Genomic DNA, 16,764 nt, shown 5'->3' with positions numbered 1-16,764 from the left:
CTCCACCATTAATTTGTCTGATCCTATTTCAAAGCTTCCTAGCTTGGTGGCCATCACTGCCCTCCAGTAGAAGCAAGTTCCCTACTTTTAACTATGCACTGCATGAAGGAAATGCTTTGTCTGCTTCTTCCACTCCCAAGTGGAGGTGACTGGCTAAAAGGTCACCAGTGAGCTTCGTAGCCAACGGGATTTGAGCTCGCCTCTCTGAGCCTAGTCGTCTCAATTGTAAGATGGGAGGGCACCACAAAATGCCAATTGCACAGAAAACTGATCTGCATTCTGCCCACACACACCCCTAAAAGAGTAAGCCCTTAGCAAGGGTGTCTGCATCTATCTTGGGGTGTCATGGTGCCTGACTATAGCTGCCAGGTTAGGAGCCTCACCTGTAGGCAATCTTCTCGCCATTGTTCACACACAGACTGCTTTGTAACGCTACAGGCCTCTTGTGCTTTCATCCACATTTAGCCGAGGACAAAAAACTGCTAACTAGACTATTTCTACGGTCCCGATCCAGCAAGCATAAAAGATACAGTGGTACCTTGGGATGAAGAACAGCTTAGTTTATGAACAACTTGGATTAAGAACACTGCAAACCCGGAAGTAGGTGTTTTGGTTTGTGAACTTTGCCTTGGAAGCAGAACAGGTTTCGCTTCCTGTTGAGTGTGTTCCATTTGTAAATTGAGTCCCCCGCTGCTATGGGAAAGCACACCTTGGTTTAAGAACGCTTTGGTTGAAGAATGGACTTCCGGAACGGATTAAGTTCGTAAACCAAGGAACCACTGTATTTAACTGGCTCAATTAAACCATATGAAAGCAACTATAGGCCACCTCCATGAGCTGGCCTAGCAAGCTTCTAAATGGGAATGGGATCTCCCCAACATACCCATCAATAGGACCAACCAGGGGGCCATTTCTTCATATAACCCAGATATCCCTTCTGCCTACCCGTGAATTAACTAGTCTTAGCTGATTAGGGAAAGGGATATAGATGCCACATTAGCAGAACAGCTGCATGGGGAGTGGCACTCAGAATTCAACCCTGCCATCACCACCCCATTTCAAATTAGATCAAACTAGTAAAATTCCACCCACTCTAGATGACAAGCTTCTTTGGTTTCATTCAATCAGAAGGAAAACAAAAACTAGAAGATTTTAGAGGTCAGAGCTGTTAAAGGCTTACTGTGGGATAACCACAGAAGCACAGAAAATCTGTTGTTGTTTTTCCCAATGCTAGTTAACAAGGCTATCGCCTATTGTGGAAAATCAAGGTCAACGATAGTATGTAGGTAAAATCAGCTCAGTGGAAAGAGGTCGTCCTGTCAAAGAGTCAATACTAATTAGGTTAATAAAACTCTACTTGCCTACAGTTAACACAGTTGCTCATTTGGGTGTTAGATTTATTTAGGTCAAATTACATTTGTACGGCTTGAAATTAATTGATGTGGCTTCTCCCTCCCTGGTAACTTGAGGCACTTTCTGCACTGGGTTGCTATCCATTGGGGGAGGGTGGGGTGGCAAGTCAACCCGAAATACATGATAGTAAGCCTGAAGAGTCCTGGATGACACTGCAGCTTCTTCACAAGCATTTGAAAACAAATTGGCTCCAATGAGTTTTATAATTAAGTATTGCAGCAACAGGCTAAGAAACCAAAAATCCACCCTTCCCACAAACAAGTGAACTGTCCTCCAGTAGGGACCTTCAGCCTCAAGCATTAATCTGGGCTGCCCACTTCCAAGTGGCAAGATGTACAGGGCATTCTGCAGTGCTGCTATCTAACCATACCAAGACCCCAAGTTGCATTTACAGCAGAAACTCAACATCCCGTTTCCAACAGGCATTGGCTAGATGCCGGCGAGAAGCTCCAATGCAGGGCCGGGAGGCAACACACAGCCACATGCCACTGTCCTTAATCATCCCTCTGAACATACTCCATTCTGTGTCACCATCAAGAAGACCTCCAAGTATGTCTGCTTTTAGATGCATCTCTAAGCCATGGTGGCCGATGCCCACTGAGAACGGCATGACAGAGACCAACAGGAGGTGGCGCCTGAGCCTGCTAGGCCTAGCTTTGCTCCCATCCTTGCATTCTAGAAGGGGGCAACACCAACTAAGGAGGAAGTTGAGAGGCAACAGCACCTCCTGGACTGGTTGCAAGCAGGAAAGGGCCAGCTGAGGATAGGCTAGTGTAGCAGTGCCCCATCTGCCCTTAGGTGCCAGCCTCTGCTGTCTCTATGCCCGTGGCCCTCACCACATTCTACGACAATGAATTCCACAAGCAGATTTTGACTGCAGGTGTCCCCCGCCCCAACTTAAATTTTCCTTTCTCTCCAACTCTTGCTTCAACTAGAGCTGAAGTTCTGGGGCTGGCTGGAGGCTGTGCAGGAAACCGGCTGATAGTCTACCATGCAAGTCAGCTATCAGGCGGGGAGGCTGGGCAGCCTAAAAAAAGCCCCACTGTGCCTCAGGTATCTCTGGGGCTTCCTCTGCCCTCACTGATGTCCACTCCGGGCAGGGTCCCCTTGTGAGCTGCAAAGACTCTCCCACCATTTTCTGGTATGGTTCTATTTATTTCCTGGCGCTGCACATATATGTGGTTGTGCGCTACACACATTGGGTGGGGGGACGATGCCTGTACTTAGGAAATGGAGGGCAACTGCCCCCTTTAGAGCATCACAAGAGACAAATGTTGCGTAAGCCGGTTGCCCTGCTGTACCAGCCCGCCCCTCCTTTTATCTGCTTTGCCCCACACCACTCACCCAACTTGCATTGTCACTTGAAGCACTGCTTTCCTCCTGCTTGAAACCCAACATGATATTCATTTGCCATCTGCTTTTAACTGCCTAATCTAAAAGCACATGATCTTTCCTGTACCTAGACAAACAAAAAGAACGAAACGCATTTAGTTTTATATGCATTTAATAGTTTACCAATTGGTACAATAAGATTTTTGTTTTAATATGCAGAAAACATGAATAAATTTTGTTTTACACAGTCTGAGAGCAACAAATCTTACTGTAAAACACAGAGCAGTATTATATACATTCCTTTACTGATTTTTTTTTAAATTTTAATTGTGTCAATATCTTCAGTTAACTCCTACAGTCTGGGGGTGAGGGGGGAAGCTTTCTCCAATGGCAATCTCTACACCGTTCTTATGGGGGGGGTAGAGAGAAATAAAGATGCTTGTCGTTATGTCAGTGTTGGGATCAAACTTCTAAAAACGTGGAATATTTTGCTAATTCTCTTCAGGAAGAACTTTGGACAGCTTGAAGGATATGCTTAGGACAAGAAAGTGGTTACTTACAGGGACACAGCAGAAAGAGAATAAAAAAAGGCTGGTTAACATCCAGTCATGACTTGCCAATCTGGCTCAACCTTTTGCCCACCCTCTGCCCCCCCCCAAAAAAAGAAAACCTCCCAAACAAGTTTCCCTATTTTATACACATCATTTCTGCCACTAATGGAGAGGTTTTGCAGTAGCTAGTACCCTGGGTATTTATTTTTAAATATACACAGCCAGAGTGACAATATGGAATAATTAAGTGGATTTTTTCTTTTTCTTTTTTTCCTTCATTCAAATTCTGTTAAAATTTTGCACTCAAAACAATCCATGTCAGGATTATCAAGCCACTGCGGAGGAAAAACCCAACCCAAACCGTATCCTTTTAAATAGCCTTCATGGGGTGGGAAGATGGGATGAGGGATGGGCAGAGAAGTGAGGTGAGAGGAGAAGAGAAAGCTATTTAAGAATGATTTAAACAGGCAGTTCATTTCACATTAAAAAAAAACCAAGAGTTTAGAGGTAAATGGGAGAAGCAGCCAGGTGTCAACAGATTAGACCAGGGGTGGAGGGGTAGGGGTAGCTTGGTGAGGCGAGAGCCAAAGCTTTCAAAATACTACAGTGCTCCACAGCTTCTTGACAACTTGCTAGCAACTAGTATTTTCTGGGGTTTGTTTTTCTTAAAAAAAAAAAATTGTGCCCTGGGCACTTCATTGGTCACACCACACACAAAAGCAGGACGGCTTTTAAATGAAAATGGTAAAGTGCAGGATGCTCCAAGTCATCAGCTCTCAGATTGTGTCCAAATCAAAAAAGAGGGGAGGGTGGATTTTGCACTTTCAAAAAGAAAAATGAATCTAGGATTTATTTTTTTCCTGGGCACATCTTAATCATCCATGCAGTTCTGGAATGTGTGTGTGTGTGTGTGTGTGTGTGTTGATATACGTGTCTAGGTATGTATTTGTGGCTTTGTTTCAAGAGACTGGACACCGAAACTGGTCTGTTTGGAAGCGTGGTGCTTGACCACTGCCCTTTCAGTTTTAAAAACCGCATGCCACTCTTTGTGTGACGGAACACACAGCAATACACTCCTGAATACCTTCTGATATATATATTTTTAAAAAATCCTCTTTCAATCCAAACCAGTAAACCTCAGCGCTTGAGACTCTTCACGGGAGAAAAAGAAAAGGCACAGGATTAAGATAGCCAGAGAGAAGCACAAAAGCCAACTCCTAGGGACAACTCCACCACACCACCAACTTCTCCCCTTTTCCATTTTCTTTTGTTTTAAAACCAGGGGTGTAACTGCTGGTGCAGTCTACAACCACTCATGGTAATTCGCCTATTATTGTAAACCGGCTAAATGGACGTGTAGCTTACAAGTTTAAAGTTACTCAACGCCAAGGAGGTTTCGTGACTACTAGAGGCTACAAAATGGTTCCTTTTTTTATCCTAAAACCATGTATTATGTTCAAAGGAGTGAAGGGAATAGTGGTCAAGCTCCCATGTTAATAGGTACCTTAGTTTCACAGACTCTGTAAATGCAGAGTTTACCTTTAACCCTTAAAAAAGAAAAGAACCAGGATTTCTACACCTCAGCCAAGAATTACTTTACAATTGCTAACCGGCATTGCTATGACTGCCCCACTACAGATTCAGAAATTCTCAAAAAGGCAAAAAAAGCAATGAATTCCCTGTCAAAAACAGCTTAAAAACAAGGGTAAGACTTCAAAATGTGTAAGATTCGGCTTGTGGGAAACTTGCTCACTAAAAAAACTGCATTCTCCAGAAGTCAGGACTTGCACCCTAACTTACTCCCCACCCTTTCAAGTCATTCGCCGCCTTTGGTTTCCCAGCTCCTGTAAAAGAAGCCAAACACCAAAAAATCCTCCTTGCGGGTGAACCAAAATGTGTGATTAAGCCTTATTTCTACTGACATGCAAGTAACCCTCCAAACAAGTGGGGGTTTTTTTGTTTTAAGGGCCAGTTCTTTTAAAAGCCACAGAGCTAATAAAACAAAATACTTCACGTGTGTTAAAATTTGTCAGACCGACAGTTTGTCCAGACTGGTACGTGGATTTTTGGAGGGCTGGACTGAAGGGCTGGACTTAAAAATGCCTATAACAGAACGTGACCAATAAAAGGCTGATTGAACGATGCTTGCTCCTTGGAAAAAAGATAAATTGAGGGACATTTCTTTCTTTTAGAGCTCTTCAAAATAAGGGGGCAGCTTCCAAACTGAAGCTGGCTTCAAAACTCTGTAACAAGAGCAGGCTTTTGCATGTCAGCAGGTGGATTTAACATGCAGTTGTAAGGTTATCTAGAAGCTTGCAAAGTACCTGCTAGCGTAAGTGGTTCTCCTCCTCCTGTTTCCCTCTTTCTTTCTTTCTTTCTTTCTTTCTTTCTTTCTTTCTACAGTGCTTTTTTTGGAGCACTGCAAACTCTGCTCTCATGTCCCATCACATCTGACCATCCTCTGGCTCCCTGTCCTGCTTTCAGACCTTTTCACTAACTGGAAAGGAGAGGGAATCACACCACTATTACCCTGTTTGCTGCACACTCACCAACTACCAGGGAAAGCAGGGGAGGAGAGAGGACACCCTCAGATATTGTGGACATCACACAAGCCTGATAAACCACAACCAAAGCCAACAGAAAGCTGAACTGTCAGGAGTCAACTGGGAGATTGAGGCCAACTGTCCAGTTAAGAGCTACGTTCAAACAAGACCGACAGACTCCCTAAGACACATTTTGCATGGAAAGCATTAAGCGCCAAGTGTTAGAATGCAATAGAACTCCAACAACCATTTCTTTAAAAAAAAATAATACACGTCACATCATACCAAGGTTTCTCTTCCTATATTGCAGCTTGTTAGTATCAGGATACTAACCTTTTTTTTTTTCCTTTTTAAACGTGATAGGAAGCCAAAATAAAAATATATCCTATTGATTTGGCAAATATATCATGACGAGAAAAAACTGGAAGTTTTAATTAGTTTCCATTAATTACATAAGGTTCTAAGTTGCAGCCTTGTTTATCTAGTATCCTTAGATTTCTTAAGCACACTTAAGTGATGTTGTTACAGAGATACGTGTTTCTTGAAAGAGCCCTCCCCACCCCACCCAAAAAAAAGAATCCGTATGAGAGTCACTAGTTATAGGCACCACCCAACAGAAGAGAACGGGTGTTCAGTTTATCCAGCACAGAACGGGATTTTGCTGCTGCTGCTGCTGCTGCTGCTGCTGGTTTAAGTGCCCTTAATTCAACCAACCAGCTTCTGCCTTCGCAGGTCTGATGTGACCAATGCCAGCCCATGTCCTTAAACCTATGGTACTTCTAGACAACGTATGTAAATTTACAGTATACAATTTGGATTCACCATGCATGAATACTTTGTGTGTAACATTTAATAAGCTCAATCTACATCCAGAATAATTTACATGAAAGGACAATATTTATTTTAAACAGAGCTCAATGGGTAACCATGGTATCCGAGTGCATCCAGAGGGGGAGGGAAAGAGGGGGGTGGGCCAGGTGTGAATTCAATCAACGGCACTCCCACACTTTTACTGTTTGATCTACGCTGCCGGTAACCACAAAGGGCGCTGTCTTGTGGAAATCTGCAAGAGAGAGGGGGGCGGGGGAAGACAGGAAGTTACTAACAGCACCACAAAGGATAGGTCAATACTAGAGCTGAAAAATGTCCATGATGCTGGATCAGCCAAAAGATTTTAAAATTCAGTACATATACTGTGAGTGGCCATGGCAAATCTTTATTGTTTCCTACACTGTAGAGAGTTTATGCCTGAAGGGAACCTGCTAGGACTTGCCGGCTTTCATTGTTTTCCTTTAGCTTTTCATCAAAAACCTGTATTTTGAGGCAGTGGAGAAACTGCCTCCGAGTGTCCTCTTGGGTGAGGGTTGTATTAATTGAGGGTTCCAAAAACACACTTGCTCCTCCTCCCTAAGGAACCTTGAGAAGTGCAGTCTGTGCACAGATCTGTGAAAGGAGGAGATACCCAGCTTACCCTAAACTACAGCCCTCATTATTTCCCCCTCTCACAGGGACTGCCATGCCAGCAGATGATGCATACTATTAGTGTAAACTAACAGTGCAGACATACCTTTACTCTGCCCTCCTCCTCCTAACATTTTTTTAAAAGAAAAATTATGGTGCCACTGATGCAACGCACCTTGAGTTACGTCAGCAAACCACTAGCTGAAAGGCCCACGTCACAGATCAGCCATCAGCCATCATTAGCAGTACAGTCAGCACAGCAAGTCAGGGATGGCTAGCCAATAAATGTAAAGCAGCTTGGCTTTTATGGGTCCTGTGAACTGGAGAAGTGGGGGGAGAGGAACAACCAGCTCTGAACAAAGGAACAGGGAACAGGGAACCTCTACCTCAAGGGATATAAAGGAGCTTCGCTCCTGTTGAAACCAGCTTCAGTTTTCATTATGCCTGTACAAGCAACTAATTTTCCCACTTTTTCCTTTGCTTGAAAAAAAGGTTGCTGCACAGAAACAAATGAAACCCAACTGTCTTCACTAGCTTGGCAAAACACTACTAGCATATACTTTCCCTGTAACTTCCAACATGCCCCCTTCCCCTTTCTTCTTTTGTGAAGAGAAGGAGGCCAGACATTTTTCGTAGCATGGGGACTTTTAAGCCAGCCTGACACAGGTATACTTTGACAGTCTAGAGAGTATTTAATGCAGTGCAGTGCATCCCCTCTTAGCTGAAGAGTGGTGCCACTGGTTTATGCGCCGGGCTCCAGGTAAAGACCAACCTACAAAGAAGATGTAGGTGTGTACTCAGCTGCGCTGTGCTGGAATAAGTGCACATACATACCCAACGAGGTAACAAAGTGTTCGTGCGCATTGAGTGTCTTCATGCATCTTTTGTTCTTGTAGTCCCAGACACGCAAGGTCTTGTCATCAGCACAGCTCAAAATAAATTTCCCCCCAGAATGGAACAGGACGCCACGTACCCAGTTATCATGGCCCACCTGTTGAGAGAGAAAAAATGGCACAAGGTCACAAGAGAGTAAGTATTGTGTGCACACCTGAACATTCGCAATATGATTTGAAATCCAATGGTAAGATCATTCCACTACTTGCCCCAAACTAACTGCCTTGGAACTATAGGAAATTGAATTCCCCAGATGAGAACAGGGCCCTGTGATGAATTATTCCTTCAATCTGTACAGATTCTAGTCATTCTAACTAGTCTGGCTGGATTCCTCAGAGACTGTTTTGAGGTCATCCAGGCAATATTGTCTCATCTACTCCCTTTTGAAGCAACAGTATACAGGATTGCAGTCCGACAGGAGGGGGACACACAGGAACTTACAAGTGTCATAAGGCACATGCCAGTACTAATGTCCCACATCTTAATGGTCTTGTCTCTAGAGCCAGAAAGCAGGAAAGGCCCAGGCTTGCCACTCTTCTTAGTCTATAAAGGAAAGAGAAGGAAATTACAAAAATGAATACTTCAGGTGGTAGAAGCACAAAGAAAGTTGTGCTCCAGGTAAACAGGACTCAGAAGTCAATTAAACACTTTAATGTTAATGAACACGGCAGCAACACTCACACACTTTTAAAACATAATTCTTTAGACTTTGCCAATGAACATAAAAAGTTGTTTATGTTCAATTACAATTAATTATCTATTTAAAGAGAAGCTTGTTTTTCTAATGCACCGATACTATCTGCATTTTTTTAAGCTTACAAATAGAGTTTAGCCACTCAAAGAAATCTTAGAACTAGAAGCAAGTTTCCTACCCCTCAATAATGACATTGCCTGGGGTAACATGTGGGGCAGGGGAGAGAAATGTCCTCCAAGCACTAGGCACTCCTGCCAAATTTGGCCTCCACTGGCTGTTTTCTTCTCTCTTACTCCCTCCCTTCAGTATGCAGCCTGAAGAAGAGTTCTCGAAAATTTAAAGTCACTAACTGGTGCGACTATTTAGCCCATTACCATAAAAAGTTATTATGCTACTGTTTTGGACTGTTAAGTTTTACACTGAGGCCACATTTCTATGTCAGATTGTCATGCCCACTGCCAATTATTCTGTTCACCGTTATTCTCCACCGAGGCTCACACCTCCTTCTTTCAAATATGTGTGTCTCCCCTTTCTCCTTTCACTCAAGACACCCACTAGAGCTGCTTAACATACTCCCCCAAAATTCAACTGGGAAGTCTAAAAGAGAAGGGAACCAGGGACATCTATCATACGATCTTTTGCTCTTAGAACAAAAGAGATAAACGCACAACTCCATAATCTATTGTTCACATTCAGCCAAAACGCATTCATCTCTCTTAAGAGTGCGGAATTCTTAAGTGTATGTCTCTCCCTTGTACATGCCTCCATTAATATCTAAGCCAGGATAGGCTCAGGCTAAAATGACTTCTTAAGCCTCACAACTCTCTTCACCTTCCATGCCTTTCTTGGGCAATCACTTCTGCAACGAGCCAGTAGAGGGCAGAGGAGAGAGTGTGAAGCAGCTAAGCAGTCAGCTGAGAGATATGACCTTAAATCACACACACACACACCTTTTATTTTAAGTAAGTGAAAAAAGGGACCAGGTTCAAACTTGGCCACTGCTGAGTGATAGCATATGTCCACTGTGGTGCCCCAAATAATTCAGAAAAGAAACGTCACTTCCATAAAGGGAGATAGCCTATTTCAAGAGGCCAAGTATGTAGGATTCTGACACGCTCTAGAAGAGCTCCAGAACACTGCACTGAGCAAGAAGGAGTAAGAGTCTAGTGCACTTGGGGAGAGGGATGTTCTTTAAAAAATGGGTTTTCAGTATGCAACCACACAAGTTTGCCCAAAGCCACCACCTCTTCCTTTTTGAGTTAAAAAAAAAAGGACTTTGAGCTTTAGATCAGATGTTTATCTGAATCAAAGGGGTGGAATGGCTGTAGGAGACAGCACCAGCATGTGATGGAAATCCGGATGTTGGATTAGAAAGTAAATGGTTACTATTAGTAACGGTTAAGACAAGGAGAATAAGGAGGATTAAATTAAAATAAAATAAGGGAAGATTTGCTGATTAATTGATTAGAATCTGGAATACAGAAAAGGGAGGCATGAGGAAGTCGGGGAAGTAAGGTAAAAGAAATTAAGATATGAAATTGTACTTGTTTTTTTTGTTTGTGTTTTTGTTTGTTTATGTATTTGTTGTGTTGATTGTATTGTTATGTTATGTTTTTGTGGTTATAAAAAATTCCTTAATAAAAAATATTTAAAAAAAAAATGTGATGGAAATCCGAAGCAACAAGACAGCCACTACAAATCCCACATGTCCATGCATGCCCCAATGAAGAGCAAGAGGTTGAAATGTACACTGAGGGGAGTGGAGGGAAGAGGAGAGGAAAGGAAAGGAGAAGAGAAGAGAAGAGAAGAGAAGAGAAGAGAAGAGAAGAGAAGAGAAGAGAGAGAAGCGCAATATAAGACTCCTTACCTCAGATCCCGTAGCTTCCGATATGGTGGAATAAGAGCTCTCTGGAGCCCAAGAGATGCACTCTACCACATGCTCATGTTCTCTGAGCTCAGCTTTGCACTCCTTTGTTGCTACCACCCAGACACGCACCGTCTGGTCATTAGAACTACTGGCAATCAGCGTGCCATCCTGGTTAGGCCGCACCATGCGGACCCATTCTCTATGCCCCGTGAAAGTCTTCACGCAGTAGCTGTTTGCAAGGAAAATAAACAAAAAGAAGACCGCTGTTGACAGAACACTACTATATAAAGCAAGAATTGAAGTATTGATGGTTTAGGGACAATGCTGGCGTTGCCAGCAGTTGTAAACAAAATGTTTTGATAAATGAAAGGTCTAAATTGAGTTGAAAGACTGGGGAAAGTCTGGGCGAATGGACAGGAAGAAAACAGCAGCTAGAACAAGGGGCTGAGCAGAAGGTTAAACCAAAGGCTATTTGGATCATTTAAAGAATCCATTTCCAAAAGGTAATACCAAATATATATCAGAAGGAGAAGTTGGGAGAATCCTCAACATTGAGGCAATCTTGAGACTCTTTTTAAAAATGAACATTAATTATGCCAGCTTTCTTCTTCCCTCATACTGTTCTTTCTCCTTCTTAGCATTTCTACACTGGTGACACACTAGTTTGTCATTCCTTCTCTCAGAGATCTAATAGGATTCGAAGAAGCACCAAGCCACAGGATCGGAGGGAGGTATAACAGTCTTGTACAGAAGATATCCCTTTGCTTGCAGTCTTCTCCACCTTTCTGAATGTTTTAAGAGCAACTGCACCAAACCTTGCCTACATCAGGCTGTTCATCCATTCGTGAGCCCTATCCCACTTGCTGAAGACCAATGGCATATACCACTAGTCACTAGCCTTCCAGATGTTGCGGACTACAATTCCCATATTTCCCAACTGCTGGCCATTCTGGCTGGGGCTGATGGGAGTTGAAGTCTAACAAGAGCACATGAGGTTCCCAATCCCCATGCATTAGGGAGAATCTTCAAAAAGCAACCAGGCACTCTTTCTTCCATCACATGAACACATCTGCAAGGTCTTACCCTGTTTGAACTTCCCACATTTTGATGGTTTTATCCCTCGAGGCAGAGACTATATGATCCCCATTGGGCATGATGGCTACTGAAGAAACATTATGATCATGACCTAGAAGAAGAAAACAACACAACAAACACGCTCAAATCAGGCTTCTACTGTGACTGTGTTAGCTCACAATGTGTGTGAAGAGTACTCGATTCACACAAGCGACAATAATCCTGTATAACCCTCAATATGCAAACCAGGGACCCAACTGAGAGAAATACAGGATGTCTACAGTGGTTGTCTGGCTATTAGAAGAAGTGCGCGGCATGGTTTCCAAAAAAGAATCTCGTGAATCTAAATTCTTCTTAAATGAACTTGAGCAAGAAACCAGGGTGCTTAACCCACCCCCAAAACACACACATCCACACACCCACTGGCAGGCTGTAATGAGCAACGTGAAACTATCATGGCTGCATTTCCCAGTTTCAAAGTCAGGCAAGGCATGTGCGTTAGATGTTCAGCACTTTTGCCAGCAAAAGAGAAAGTGATGCTGCAGCAGCAATGAAGAGGGAGTGTGCAGTACCGTGTGTTCCAGGCAAGCAGGCATCAGGTGGTCATATATGAAATACTGAGAACACTCTGGTTGCCACATCTCAAAAATATATCATTGAGCTGGTAACAAAAGTTTGAAAGGGACAGGCAAAAAGGTGCCAAGGTGGAAACACCATTGCCCCCTTGCCCAAATCTTGCATGCATGCCAGAAGACCTGGGGAGGATATCACACAGCTCTCATCTTTGTACTACAAAATCTTAGGAGAAGCTGGAAGCAGCAACACTCTTCTTTAGAGGATTTCCTTGCTCCATCACTGCATGAAGAAACCCCTCCCCAAAGTTTTCCAAGCATGCAAGGCAGACAAGGGGCAAGCAATGCGGGGAAATCTATTTATCCTGTTGGCTTTCGGGGCAAGCAGAAGCAGCCCAAGTCTTTCTTTCACAGCGAGGCTTGATTTGTATTGCTCCAAAGCTCCGTGTGGTGTAAGAAGCTTCTCTCAGATTCTAGAGAACTGGAATGGGAGGGGAGCTTATGAAGATGTGCTCTCTCGCCAATGCTTCTCTGGGAAACAGCAACCATCATCTCCCATGCTGGGTCCAGTGACACAGTACTCCTTTCCACAGGCCGTAAATGCAGTTATAGAGGCACATTCTGCTTATACAGGCTCTTTAAGGACACTCCTAGGCAGCAACAAGAAATGGCCAGAATCGCTGCTTCTGCTATTTTTCCCTGGTAAGAAAGGCAGACAGCTGCCTCCAGAAAGCTGAACAGAGCAGGGGGGGATTGCACATGAAGCAGAATTCACATTTGCAAAACTCTAGCCTAGCCTAATTCACCCAATCCCTTTCAAGTCATATTTTCCCATTTCAAATGTTGAGTCCTTCACATTGTTTTGAGCAGTTAACAATGCTTCAAACAAGCAAGCTATGGTCTGAACACAGAAGGCAGGCAGGTTTCAACTATGGAGCACAAATTATGCCCTCCTTGGGAAATATCCAAGATTCTTATATAGCTGGCAACAGAATGAACCAAAATGTGATGCTTCCCATGGGTACTTCAGCTCTAACCATACTATACAGTAGAGCAAGATTGCCTCGTCTCATTTCCCAGCAAGCTAAGGAAATGGGCCCATATTAAAGCCTTACAGCTCCCACTTCGTCAAACTAGCAATAGGGAACACAAGCCTGTTAACATTTCAAGCACAGACTGCAAAATATACCCAGGATACTGACCAGGTAACAACCATCTTTTTATCTAATAACTCAAAATGCAAACATGGTGGGTCTGTGTTTTGACTATACCAATTTCAAATTGCAAGTGACAGCCCCCATGATTATCTTCTTTCATACAGAACAATTCTCTGCTGGAGAGTCAGAGAGACAGCTAAGACAGAATCATTCTTTCCAACAACTAGCTTTACATGTGCAGTAATTTTTATTGAGAGGAGAGCATTCAATCATGTGATGCCCTCCCCTCCACATGCCTGCTGTCTGAAGTGGTATAGTTCAGTCATGGGTTTACCACATCATATGTGTAAGGCAGGGGTGGGAAACCTCCAGCCCTCCCCCATTTGAGCTGCAAAGCCAAAGCCATGCCTATCTGCCCTATACACCATCAGCTGTGGGGCGGGCACCATCAATCAGCTGATTAGCAGCATCTGCAAAGCACGCCAAAAGGGATTTCTCAGGACCCAACAATCAGCTGAGAAGCCCCTTGCAAACTGCTATCTTGCAGCGTCCCCCCCAAACTTGGTTTAAGAGTTCTGCATCCCCTTCCTAATTTCAGTTTCAAGAAAAGGGCAAGTCTGGACTGGTTTGATTTTAATTCACAATCCAAGTGTGGGATTCCTCAATTCCTTACCATGCATGGTTCTGATGCACTCAAAGCCCTGGAAATCCCATAGCTTAATTGTCATATCTGCAGAGCAGGAGGCCAATAACTTGCCGCTGTGGTCGAAGGAAATATCCTGCACTGAGTCTGTGTGGCCCTTCAGGGTTCGTTCAAAATCACCTGTCTCATAATCCCATACCTAGGAAGCAGACAAAGAAATTGGTGAACATCTGCCCTCACAATATATATATATATATTTCTTCCAGGCTCTCATTTGCATTCAAAGCAGCTGTCTGGCACTCTGTTCAACATTAATTCAAAATGGAAGAGATGGAGCAAGGGAAGAACCAATAACATTTTCGAAGGGTATACTGACTTTTCCAATTAATTAGACAATAATAAGCACCTCTCCTCTCTCCACCCACCCATTTCCAAGATAAATCAATAAGCCATAAGACGGCACATTTTGCTGCTCTTCCTGTTGCCTTAAACAAGAGCAGACTCCCTTTCTATGGGATGATGCGCATGTTTTATTTGTGTAGACACATAAAACTCCTGCTTTCTATGAGACAAAAGCAATATTCAGACATACCAAGGTAGAATACTTTATTTCAAATTCTTGAATATCTGCCTTGCACACATTGGCAACTAAGAATAAAGCCAAAATAAAAAATGGGAGAAACCAGTCACCCAAATGGGTCATTGGATGCAGGGCAGGACACAAGTTTTTAAAATATTATTCCATTTGCCTTCACCCCAAGGTTCCAGCATTGGTCACAACAATTAAAACAGAGTTATTAAAAACAGTTTAAAGCAACTTAAAACTACAGAAATGAAGTGGGTCCTAAAAATATACATTCTCAAGTGTCAAAAGCCAGAGGTGTATCTTCAGCATTTGCCACAAACTATATAATGAAAATGCCAGACACATCTTTGTTAGTAGTGACTTCCACAACTTAGGGCCTGCCAAAGAAAATGCCCTCTCTTGGGCCATGCCCCCCTTTTTGAGGGATGTGGAACTACCAAGAGGGCTTCCTCTGCCAATCTTAGCAGCCAAGGGGGTCTGTAGGGAACGAGTCAGTCTTTAAAGCAGTATTCCCAATTGGTGTTCTGCAAACATTCATGTAACAAAAACTACCATAGAGATACCAAAATTTTCAAAAGTAGGGGCTTGGCTTTTGAAAAACAGGGGATCTGCAGTACTTAGCTAATTGGGAATCACTGGCCAGTGCCTCCTTGCTTGCCAGCCTCTCCCCACTAACTATGCCAAAGATGTTTGACTGTACCAATGCCAGCCCCAGCAACTCCTTATATGCAGAGTAAAGGTGGCTAAGAGACAGAGAAGTTCAGGGAATGGGGGAAGAGTCCTCTGAGGGGAAAGGACCAGAGGTGAATGTAAAATAAATAATAATAATAATAATAATAATAATAATTATTATTATTATTATTATTATTATTATTACCCCGCCCATCTGGGCTTCCCCAGTCACTCTGGGCGGCTTCCAAAAATATATATTAAAATACTCTAATACATCAAACATTAAAAGCTTCCCTGAACAGGGCTGCCTTCAGATGTCTTCTAAAAGTCTGGTAGTTGTTGTTCTCTTTGACAACTGGTGGGAGGGCGTTCCACATGGAGGGCGCCACTCCCGAGAAGGCCCTCTGCCTGGTTCCCTGTAACCTCACTTCTCGCAATGAGGGAACCGCCAGAAGGCCCTCGGAGCTGGACCTCAGTGTCCAGGTAGAACGATGGGGGTGGAAACGCTCCTTCAGGTATACAGGACCGAGGCCGTTTAGGGCTTTAAAGGTCAGCACCAATACTTTGAATTGTGCTCGGAAACGAACTGGGAGCCAATGTAGGTCTTTTAAGACCGGTGTTATGTGGTCCTGGCAGCCGCTCCCAGTCACCAGTCTAGCTGCCGCATTCTGGATTAGTTGTAGTTTCCGGGTCACCTTCAAAGGTAGCCCCACATAGAGCGCATTGCAGTAGTCCAAGCGGGAGATAACCAGAGCATGCACCACTCTGGCGAGGCAGTCCGCAGGCAGATAGGGTCTCAGCCTGCGTACCAAATGGAGCTGGTAAACAGCTGCCCTGGACACAGATTTGACCTGTGCCTCCATGGACAGCTGCAAGTCCAAAATGACTCCCAGGCTGCACACCTGGTCCTTCAGGGGCACAGTTACCCCATTCAGGACCAGGGAATCCTCCACACCTGCCCACCTCCCATCCCCCAAGAACAGTACTTCTGTCTTGTCAGGATTCAACCTCAATCTGTTAGCCGCCATCCAACTTCCAACCGCCTCCAGGCACTCACACAGGACCTTCACCGCCTTCACTGGTTCTGATTTGAAAGAGAGGTAGAGCTGGGTATCATCCGCATACTGATGAACACCCAGCCCAAATCCCCTGATGATCTCTCCCAGCGGCTTCATGTAGATGTTGAAAAGCATGGGGGAGAGGACAGAACCCTGAGGCACCCCACAAGTGAGAGCCCAGGGGTCTGAATACTCATCCCCCACCACCACTTTCTGAACCCGGCCCAGGAGAAAGGAGCGGAACCAC

General features: G+C 43.9%; 1 protein-coding gene across 3 annotated transcripts in view; it reads right to left on the bottom strand.

Moving 5' to 3' along the window:
• Positions 1 to 2,899: 2,899 nt before the first annotated feature.
• PAFAH1B1 (platelet activating factor acetylhydrolase 1b regulatory subunit 1) overlaps positions 2,900 to 16,764 on the bottom strand; it is a 59,649-nt gene continuing 45,784 nt past the window's right edge. For all 3 annotated transcript variants that reach the window (XM_053367194.1, XM_053367195.1, XM_053367197.1), the window contains 6 exons: positions 14,232 to 14,400; positions 11,839 to 11,941; positions 10,756 to 10,984; positions 8,636 to 8,737; positions 8,135 to 8,291; positions 2,900 to 6,902 (listed from right to left, as the gene is read on the bottom strand). In XM_053367194.1, the coding sequence (XP_053223169.1) occupies positions 6,829 to 6,902; positions 8,135 to 8,291; positions 8,636 to 8,737; positions 10,756 to 10,984; positions 11,839 to 11,941; positions 14,232 to 14,400 (834 nt within the window). In that variant the 3' untranslated portion in view covers positions 2,900 to 6,828. The remainder of the gene's footprint in view (positions 6,903 to 8,134; positions 8,292 to 8,635; positions 8,738 to 10,755; positions 10,985 to 11,838; positions 11,942 to 14,231; positions 14,401 to 16,764) is intronic.

Source organism: Podarcis raffonei, chromosome 15, assembly GCF_027172205.1.
Source record: "Podarcis raffonei isolate rPodRaf1 chromosome 15, rPodRaf1.pri, whole genome shotgun sequence".
NCBI lineage: Eukaryota > Metazoa > Chordata > Lepidosauria > Squamata > Lacertidae > Podarcis > Podarcis raffonei.
The sequence above is the reverse complement of the archived record's forward strand: the minus strand, read 5'-3'. Positions and strand labels throughout refer to the sequence as shown.